Genomic DNA, 10,324 nt, shown 5'->3' with positions numbered 1-10,324 from the left:
CTCTGAGCTGAAAATGTCCCCGGATTTTGTCAGAGAAATCTGGTCACCTTACCCTAGGGTCAAAGGTCTACAAAGTTTCCCGGTAAATCTTTTGGTCCCACTTTACCCATGTATATCAGGGCCTGAATTTGGTGCACTGTGACTTGATGTACACTTCACTGTAAACATAGCTAATTGGCTTACCAGGACAAACTGTATCTGCGAAAGAGGTGCAGGGCTGTAACGCTTCCCCGTCATCACAGGTGGTGCAGGGGATGCAGGGCTCCCGAGAACTTTCCTGGTCCGAGTAGGTGTCCCCGGTGCACTCCTCACACACCGTGTCGTGGTCAAACTCACAGCTGTACAGCATGCCCTGGCCTTCAGGACATTTGGTGCAGGGTTCACACCGCTGAGAGAGCACATTCATATAGTAGCTATAGTTGCACACACAGGTGGCGTCATTGGAGTCTGTACAAGGCGCCTTCATGCGGAATGGACCTGTGCATACTGTGCAGGGCTGACATCTCTCCGTGTGACTGAAGTTTTCTGAGAAAGTTTCACCTGAAAGGAGAAGGAAAACAACTATTAAACTTAGTTATTAAACTTTTTATCTGCCAGACTTCTGTTTCTGTTTCTTCCGCTATCCCTTTAAAAACATTTGCTGTATATTCCACCTTCAGACTGTTTATACTTTCTGCCCAAAGACTTGTGTATTGAAGCAGAAGTTACACTTCCAGTCAGAATTAAAGACTGATTATGTCCTTTGCATAGTCAGCTTGTGGAATATTGTAGTGTACCTTTATTTAGTAGGGTTTTCCCATTTATTATTACATTTTCTTCACCAAAAATGTCTGAATTCTGTATTCAAGAATAATTTGTGTAGTATATCATTAGATTATATCATATATGTGCTTGTTTTTTTTGTTTTACTTCTCTAAACCCCCTTAACAGTTGCTGTTTTAAATGTTTCTCAAAAAGTGGAATTGTTAACCATGTTATTTCACAACTTGGGAAGATGTGTGAACACATTTGGATTCAGCTTCTCAAAGTTACATTACCATGGAAATTCAGTGTTAGGGTAATCTCCCCTGGTGGATATGTAATTGTAATTGTAAGAAAATATTATAAAAAAATATGAATAAATGTATAAGCAGCAACATGTTTTTTGAAGGATTATTTAGATGATAAATTTACACGCATCACATGTGTTTCATAAATGATTTGTATACCCGCGGATATATCTGCAGGGGACGCAATCAGTAACAGACTAAATTATGCAACAGACCTGTGTGTGTGTGTGTGTGTGTGTGTGTGTGTGTGTGTGTGTGTGTGTGTGTGTGTGTGTGTGTGTGTGTGTGTGTGTGTGTGTGTGTGTGTGTGTGTGTGTGTGTGTGTGTAAGTTGATTAGTCGGTTAATTGAGAAAAATCATGTTCATGTAACTATGTAGATCAGTTTATCAGCAAAATTGCCAAATATACTTTTATTCGTGATAATAAACTTAAATGTCTTTGGCCGTGAAGTGTTGGTCGGACAAAACAAGTATATGATACATCATCTTTCTCTATTTTCTTCAATGTTATAGACCAAACTTTACATTTTTTTTCTCATCTTTCCAGATCCTGACCTAGTTATCCTGTCTGCTTGACATTCCTTTACCTAAACTAACATAGATTTGCAACTATTCATTTCAGTGATCTGCCAATTATATTTCTCAACAATCTGTTTTGTTTATAAATTGTCATACAATTGTGAAAAATGTCCTTCACAATTTTCCGCAGCCTGAAGCAACATCTTCAAATTGCTTGTTTTGTCCAATCAACAGTCTAAAATCTAAACATATTCAATATATTATAATGGAGGATAAGAAAACCAGCAAATATTCACATTTTAGAAGCTGGTACCAGATAATTCTGGGGATTCTTTCAGCTGAAACTGAACTGAACTAAACTGTGTGTGGTAGGAGACAAGGGGGGGTTGTGTCTCACAGCATATCAAGTTTTTGGTCTGCGTCACTGGCCCACCAACCACGTTTAACGCTCTGATGATGCAGAGATTAAAACAAAGATGAGGACTGATAGACAGAGAAACAGAGACAAATGGACGGACGACAGGAAAGCAGAGAGTCTCATTTAAGATTCATCTGTCCAAAATTGGTGGTGTCCGATGTGGGTCCTTTACATTTTTGTTTAATAATGTCTTTAAAGAAGTGGACAAACTATTGTCCAGCCACCAGTTCATTTATACACTGTTATCCCCCCCTCACCCCATTTATCTCCTGCCTCTCCTCTCCCTCTCTTCAGACACACACTCAGACTACCCTCACCCCTCCTCCCCACGAGTGCTCTTAGAGCCATTATCATAATGCCATGCATCAATAATGCAAGTCAATACATTAATAACGCTAGCCTGAAGCATGGGGGGTGGGGCGGGGGGGTTGTTGAAGGAGAGGGGGAGGACTGGTGATGGAGGCAGAGTGTGGAAGGGGGGTACAGGCGGTCTTTTCCTGGCTCAGCATATTGTAACACAACAGTACTTTTGCCTCTAGTATAAATTTCAATCCTTTGTTGTTAACACCCATAAAAGGACTTCTGACTTTATCCACTCTGGCTACTGCACAGCGTAAGGGGTGTGTGGTTGGTGAATGTGTGGGAGTTTTGTGTCTGTGTGTGGTTAAATGGGTGTTTTCGTGTGTGTGTTTGTGTATGAACCATTAGCTGCTGGCTGAGAAGTTGTCTGGATTCCAGCTGTACCGCTATACTTGCTCTGTTTCATCTCCACGCATCTGTTCATTCATCCAAACTCCTCGGTGTGTTTCCTTTTTAGCACATCACCCAGAACCCTGTTAGCTATCTGTACCGAATGAAGCTTGAATTCTGTCTGGAAACCACAGTCTGTCTCTATACAGGACACATGGATGCTTGGCACATTAGATGCTGTGGCAACGTGCCTGATACAACACATTCAAAGACATATGGTGAGTGGGAGTTGATGTTGGAAAAAGAAAATTAGGAGGAAGGATTGATAAGATGTACTGTAAGTTGTTTCTCTCACAGGAGTTTTTGTCAGCACCCAAACTAATTACATAGGCCATAAAAATAAATATTTCTCTGTTTATAGTTCCCTTAGTTACTGCTACGCCTGTCAAGCTTTCCATTCTAATATAACACTGTAGTTTACAATGACAATTGAGTCTGACAATGCAATGTAGTGAATACGTAAGAGGCCAAACAAAGTGATAATCCTTTTTTATTTGTTTGCGCAGTAAGCCAGTTTTGTTCAGTGACTCGATTGGTAACTACGTTCTAGCAGCTATCCTTGACAACCCAATAATGGCTGATACTTCAAAACAAGTTGTTGTTGTTGCAATGCTTCTGGCCACGCACTTTTTAGCTCTCAATCAGTGTTTGTTGTGTTCCTTGAAATATCATGGAGATGTTATCTGATAGAGAGCTATCCGCTTTGCATTTCTCGTTTTCCACGAGTCAGTGCAGAGCGTGTCTGGCCTCATGATTTTAAGAGCCTGTCACTGTCTGTCTGTTCATGTCTGAGCAGAACAAGCACTGTAGGAGTGGACGTTATTAACCTGAAAGCCTTCCTGTTGCGCAACAAAAAAAACGCAACCTCAGAGACACAGCTTATTTAATTAGTGTAGTACTTTTGAGCCTAAGATATAGTTTTTATCCAAATAGAACAATTGATAATTAATGATAAGCAGTCCAGGGCTTATTTTTTATATCCAATGCAACAATATGTATCATAGAGATGTAACTCTTGATCTTACTTATGAAAACAAAAGTCATTCCTGCAAGTCCAAAGAAATTAATCATTTTCTTCATGTCCACATTCTGTGACTTCTCTCATGACCTAAAGTCTGAATCATTTTCTGACTGTGGGGCTCCTTGGCTTCGGGTGGGCCATCCTTCACTGACCCAGGGAGGTTTACAACCACTTCCTAGCCAGGACGCAGGAAAATCAGGGAATTCATAGAAAACTCTGGGAACAGTGTAGGAACTGGCTGGGGACCAACCCTGGCCTCTGAGAGATCAAGTTGTACTTTGACCCTAAAATTAGTCAATTATTGTTACTGTAAATGTTCATTTATTTTACTGATCACACTCAAGCAGACACCTCTTAAAGAAGATCCTTACATATCCTTTGGTCATCAGTTATGTTTACAAAATCAGAATATCTATGCTTACCATCTGTGTGACCTAATGTGTCTGAAGCTCTAAATATCTTCCACTGCAACATTTGGAGCTGGTCCCATTCTTGTATCCTCTCAATATCACTGTCCTCATAAAGTCTTACAACCCAGCACCGCTTCTGTCCCTACATGGTAAGGGCCATGAAGAGGGCAGTAATGCTGGAACACAGTCAGGTTAGGCATCTAGTTTATTTCCTGACATGCAGCTGAATAAGTTTAATTCACATCTAGACTTCAATCTGTATTATATTTCAAACTGATGTTGAGGTCTATTATGTTGGGAAATCTAAAAGACTGTTATGTCATACTAAAAAAAGATTGGTTGCTAAATATACTTAAACTATCATCGTCATGTCCAGATTTATTTACTGTTTTATTGGCCAGCAACAGGATTTTAGATCCTAATTCAAACTTTGCAGAAACATTACTGTAATTTACAACCCAGCATATTTTCCAACTGCTGTTGAACAGCGTGTATTCTCCAGGGACAGTAAGTATAGTAGAGAGTTTTTATGAGGAAGACATAATTTATAGAAAGACTGTCATAGTGCCGACAATCCAATGTTTTTGTGTCAGATGAAACACTAAATTACTGTTAAATACATTGTGTGTGTGTGTGTGTGTGTGTGTGTGTGTGTGTGTGTGTGTGTGTGGTGTGTGCGCCCCATTATTTCGGCATTAAGCGATGTGACATGTCACAGCTCCTTTATCTGTGTGTGTGTGTGTGTGTGTGTGTGTGTGTGTGTGTGTGTGTGTGTGTGTGTGTGTGTGTGTGTGTGTGTGTGTGTGTGTGTGTGTGTGTGTGTGTGTGTGTGTGTGTGTGTGTGTGTGTGTATTGTGTTCCTCACTGTCAAGGCAGGGGGCGCAGACAGTCTGTGTGACTCCACACGGTTTGATGACGCCTTCACCGGGCTGGCACTGCACGCAGCATTCTCCACTGGTTGTATACTGTCCTGAAGAACATTCCTCCTTATTTGCCAGAGCCCCAACCTGCCAATCACCAGAGAGACCGTTCAGGCAAGCAAAGTACCATTGATATTCAGCAGCATCCATACGATTAACATACATTGGCACACAAATAATGACTTGTTATTGTCTACAAAAAACTATGTATTGTTTTAACCGAAGCTATATCTAGCACTGTGCAATGTGAGTATTAATTTTACCATTTTCAGAGGCCTGAAAGTATCCAGTATTTCACAAGCAAAAGCAATGTCTTTAAGTCTCTGAGGTTCTTTTAGATTTATTTTGGAACCAATCAACTAGCAGTTCCCAGTGTAGGCGGCAGGGCCGTGTTACAAGATAAAACTAAGGGTGTGTGAGATGATTACTGGAATAGGAAAGAAGAAAATGTTCATTTCAGCTACAAAACCTTGTCCATTGTTCTAAGTTCTTTCTCTTACCTACGGTCTTGGGAAATACTAGATATCGTTTTCTTAATCAAGCTTTGAAAATCAAACTGCTTACAACTTGCAGACATTGTAAGGTCGACAAAAATAAATGCTTTATTTTTAAGGGTCACAAAGCAAAACTAACCTTATTTATAATGTTGCATCAAATTTGTTCATTTTAAGTCCAAGCCACATCTAAAGTCACAGATACAGTAATGAAATCCCAGACCAGGTAACAGTTTTCTGCATTCTTCAAACAGTAACCTGTTGAGTACATTATGTTGGCTGTTGACAGGTGAAGATGTGCGTGCCTCTACATTTGCATAAGAGTTCGTACACGTTTGCACATTCATGTCCGGGCCTTGATGTTTCCAGGAAAGATGTTTATGTGACCTTTTCCACTATATCATACTTGTCTTTTTTTTTTTAAGCTTCCACACACTTTGATCTCCAAAGCAAACCTTGATAAAAGCATGGATGGCCCTCTGACGCCAAACCAGAGGAATTGTCTGTCTTTTCATTTATGAGGTTATGATCTTTTTCTGTTGGGCAGTGTTTCTCTCACTGGGTGACAGACAAGCAGTAGATCAGAGGGCAAAAGCCCAAACTTGTTTTAATCCCAGACTTGAAGTAGTCGGCGTAGGATTTTAAAGTATATTACTGCTGTCAGATGCGAGTCATTTAGCTCTTTATTGATTTTAATATTGTTCCAGGACCATTTTTGACTGCTGAATGTTTCCAGATTGAATCATACACGTATTAACACAGTTTGGGTGTGTGTCTGCATAAATGTACGTATGTATACTGAGGGGTTGTGTGAAGGTACACTCAACATAAACTGTCAGGGTTCAGGTGAGTATGGAATGCTGCCGACAAGAGCGAGGAGATCTAAAAAACATCAAGTGTCCCCTCAGGCACTTTTGAGTCAGCTGGCAGATTGTGTGCGCGCGTGTGTGTGTGTGTGTGTGTGTGTGTGTGTGTGTGTGCACACATGTCTCCCCCTTTTGCCAATGATGATGTCACAGCCAATTCACCTCTAAGTCTCTGGTATTCAGTTAACCACGTTGACCATGTTTAAGAAGGTAACTTTGGCTTTGTGGGGAAACTTTTTGCTTGAAATGTTTCGTGAGACATGCCTGATGATATGTAAACATTTCTTGAAATGTTCCTGTTTTTACGAAGACTTTGGGGAAACAAAAACTTTACTCTTATCCTGCAAAGAGTAAAACTCTAGTCTTGGTAATTTTAGTGTTTTAATTAATGAATCTTGCGATGTTGTTTTGGATCTTTAGCCACTGAATATGCACAGATATGTTTTTCATAAACAAATATTTCACACGGGATGTGGCACTCTCACAGTGCCGCAATTATAATCATTTATCTGTCTTCAGAGCTTCACTGACCTTACTCTCCAGCACCACTCTACCTCACACATACACCTTACGCAAAAAGCATTCATTCAGAGCTTAATCAAATCTGTCATCACATCGCTTCCCCTGAACTGCCTTCTTGTATATTGTACACACCCATCAGCACGCATATGTTAGCGCAAAACGCATAAACAGCCTCACAAGTGAACAAACCTGCTCCAAAATGTCTGACTGACACTTTTGAAATAACTCCAAGTTCCAGCGTTTAGCTTCACTTAGTTCTTATTCTGTGACCCCATTCTAGCTCCGGGTGTGGGTGCAACACCAAAGCGTTTTCTCAGAGACCAAAAACTCAGATTAAAGTGCAACACTAATGACTGCTAAATTGTGCATATAGATGAATTAGAGGGTAATGTGATTTGAGCAAATAGCTTGTGGAATGAAAGAAAAGGATGTGCACCACTTAGCAAGTTGCAGCTCTACTTGCAAGTTTCCTGTTATTGTTTTTTCTGGATGGAAGTTTGAGGCTTCAACTTTTTTCCAGCTGATTTTCCTGAAACTAAAACAAGAAGCAAGTTGATCGCACACTCACAGCAACAAGCACACACAAGCATGTGCAGAAGCATCTGGACACGTAACTTCAGAGCAACCAACCTGACTAATAAATGCTGCAGTCAATTTTCAGTTGGAGACGCTTAACCTCTGCACTTTAGCTGTCAGTGCTTGTTTAGCCATTATAGAGTTTGACTATACCAGCCAATAAAATGGGCCTAATTTTAATCCAGGCACAGACTGCTGTGGGAACACCATTGACGATGACGTTGCTATTGCCTTGCTAAACAATTCTAAGTCATTAGCTATGTTTCCAGCCACACGTTTTTATCCAAATTAGGTGATATCAAATGAAAAATACCTTATGGAACCGGTAAAATTCGATGGAATTTCATGAATATTGACTCAAAGGAAAGACATTCGGTCTCATCAGATTTTATCTTGATTGATACACGGCTTATGCGATAAACGCTGATGGAAACGTTATTTGCCGAAGAAATAATAAATTGAGATTAAGTTTTAGGTTGTTTTATGGTTGCAACCCGCCACAAAACAAAGAAGAAGAAGTTTTAGTTAATTTCCGCCCAGTATTTCCGCTCTGTTTGCACACATGCCGGGTGTCAACAAAGACAGATGGAAGGAGACAAACGAGGAGACGAGAGACTTTTTGGATTTAATTTATCAGGACCTCCCGAAGGAAATGGCCAACAAAGGTTTGCTTAAATGTTGTACGATTCAGTGCGAAAAGGAATGGAAACACCTTAAAATGTCTAAAATCCATTTGATATACCAATTTGATTGCAAAACAGCATGCGACATCATCATGCACAGGTTTTTATTCGCTTTAAAGCCGTTGGATGGAAACACACTTTCACCATCTTTATTCACATGAGCTTTTTTATCGAACTTCAGATAATTCAATTGACAAGTGGATGGAAACTTAGCCATTGTCTCTTTTTAATTGAAAGGGTCAGACAGACAGAGAAGAAGAGTGGGATGCAAGTGTGAGGTAAAAGGAGGAGAGGAAGAGAGAGGGGGGGGGGGGGGGGGGGGTTCGGGCTGTATCAATATTGCATGTGCTGAGCCAGCAGAGGATGCATACCCATCAGTGGAAGCAGCTGTCTGTCTGTATCAGTGATGCAGCCTGTTCCTTAACCAGGACCTTGACAAGCTGTGTACCACTGGCTGACCATGTTTTGTCAGATAGAAGAAACTGGAAAATATCTTTGCTTCCTGGGCCCTTGCATGGCCTCAAGGGATTTAGAAAAAAATCAGGGAGACTATCAAATGCGACTCTTCAGTGTTCCCATGTAGCCTCTCAAGATTTCAGTTGTTGATTTCTGGTAATGGAGGAAAAATTACAATAAATTCACCTCATCAGTTAAGACATGGTTTCTATGTGAGCTCATCCACAGTCAGAGACCACTGTGACATTGTTATTGTCCTGCCGTCCCAAAGGGCCACATGTAACTGAGAAGGGTGGAACTACAGATCCAGCAACTGGAGCTATAGAGTGTCAACCTGAATGGCTGCGGCATACATCCGCTCTGCTTTACATTGTCAGCCCGGGACTGAAGACGGGACAGGTGCAAGGACACGGACTCCTATAGATTTCAGATCTAAAAGATATGCTAGACATTTTTTACAAGAAGAGATCAAACTCGTGACATTTCAATTGTCATGAAGTAGCCTAAGTTAAATCTCACTTCATGGAAAAGACTGCAACTTTACAGTTTACAAAATTTGGAAGGAGAGAAATCTGAGGAAGAAGGTCAAGTTTCTCAAAAAACACTTATTGGGATGTATGGATGCGCATTTACGCAGGTGTTGTCCAAGTTTAGTTGAAGGCAACCATTCAACACACACTTTGTAAGGGGCTACTCACCACTCCAAATAACACTGCGATAAAAGCGGAATTCATCCCGTATCTCCTTCGCATCCTCTCAGTAGGCTGAATCGAATCGGATGCGACGCAGCAAGATGCGGATCTCAGTCACTTCGAAGTGAAATAATCTCGGCTGTCATCGCTGCGCTTCTTTTGAGTTAAACTTCTAGAAGGAGAAATACCAAAAACTATCCAGGTTTGCAACCAAGTAGGAAAGTCAAATCTCAGTCCAGATCGAAGCTGTTGTTGCACACAGTCGGTGAGTAAACTCGCTAGATTGACCCATTGGATGTTTGGCTCTGGTGCGCTTTTCTCCTGGGCTCATATGACAGGCGCGCTCAGCTCAACTGCTTCAGGGAAGGAGCCATCTCCCTCTCCACGCCCACTGTGCGCGCGCGCGTACAAACACACACACACACACACACACACACACACTTGTTTTCTTGCTGAGTCGGACAAACCAACCACCTTAAATGTTATAGTCAAATGAAGTCTTGCGTAAATCATCCATTTAGCGAAGGGTTTTAGGTGACATTTTGCCATATGAATAAAAGCATCGCTGCAAAACAAGACCATGGATTAAATGTAAATTTTCTCCAACTTTCTTGAACAACTTTTAAAACTGAAGGAGATCCAGATTTATGTCTGGTGACGTTTCCCTAAAGTATTGAACTGGTCAGTGCGTGTAGACGGATGCCACATCAACAGACTTCTCTGTCCGTGTGAACGCACACGTAACACAGAAACCTGAGATCCACACAGGTAATGATCCACTCATATTTGCAGCAGCATGAGTGCAACTTAAACCAGAGTATGATAGTTACCACCCCTGAATCCCTCATCCCATTACTCCATGGTCTAAATTAGAGAAAAACTTTGTGTGTGCTTTTTTTTCTTAAATGTGATTAAATCACAGGATGGCTCTTATCAGAAACACTGCTG

General features: G+C 40.9%; 1 protein-coding gene across 2 annotated transcripts in view; it reads right to left on the bottom strand.

Annotated features, from left to right (window-relative positions):
• The window catches only part of ngfrb (nerve growth factor receptor b), a 29,023-nt gene extending 19,290 nt beyond the window's left edge, over positions 1-9,733 (bottom strand). Inside the window, exons 1-4 of one of the 2 annotated variants that reach the window (XM_032502496.1) lie at positions 9,665-9,733; positions 9,383-9,548; positions 5,033-5,174; positions 184-540 (exon numbers count right to left, since the gene is read on the bottom strand). In XM_032502496.1, coding sequence (XP_032358387.1) covers positions 184-540; positions 5,033-5,174; positions 9,383-9,436 — 553 coding nt within the window. In that variant the 5' untranslated portion in view covers positions 9,437-9,548; positions 9,665-9,733. Of the gene's footprint in view, positions 1-183; positions 541-5,032; positions 5,175-9,382 lie in introns of both variants that reach the window. The other variant, XM_032502495.1, reaches the window with a different exon arrangement.
• Between the last annotated feature and the right edge of the window lie 591 nt (positions 9,734-10,324).

Source organism: Etheostoma spectabile, chromosome 21 (genome assembly GCF_008692095.1).
Source record: "Etheostoma spectabile isolate EspeVRDwgs_2016 chromosome 21, UIUC_Espe_1.0, whole genome shotgun sequence".
Classification (NCBI taxonomy): Eukaryota; Metazoa; Chordata; class Actinopteri; order Perciformes; family Percidae; genus Etheostoma; species Etheostoma spectabile.
This window is presented reverse-complemented; position numbering and strand designations above follow the sequence as displayed.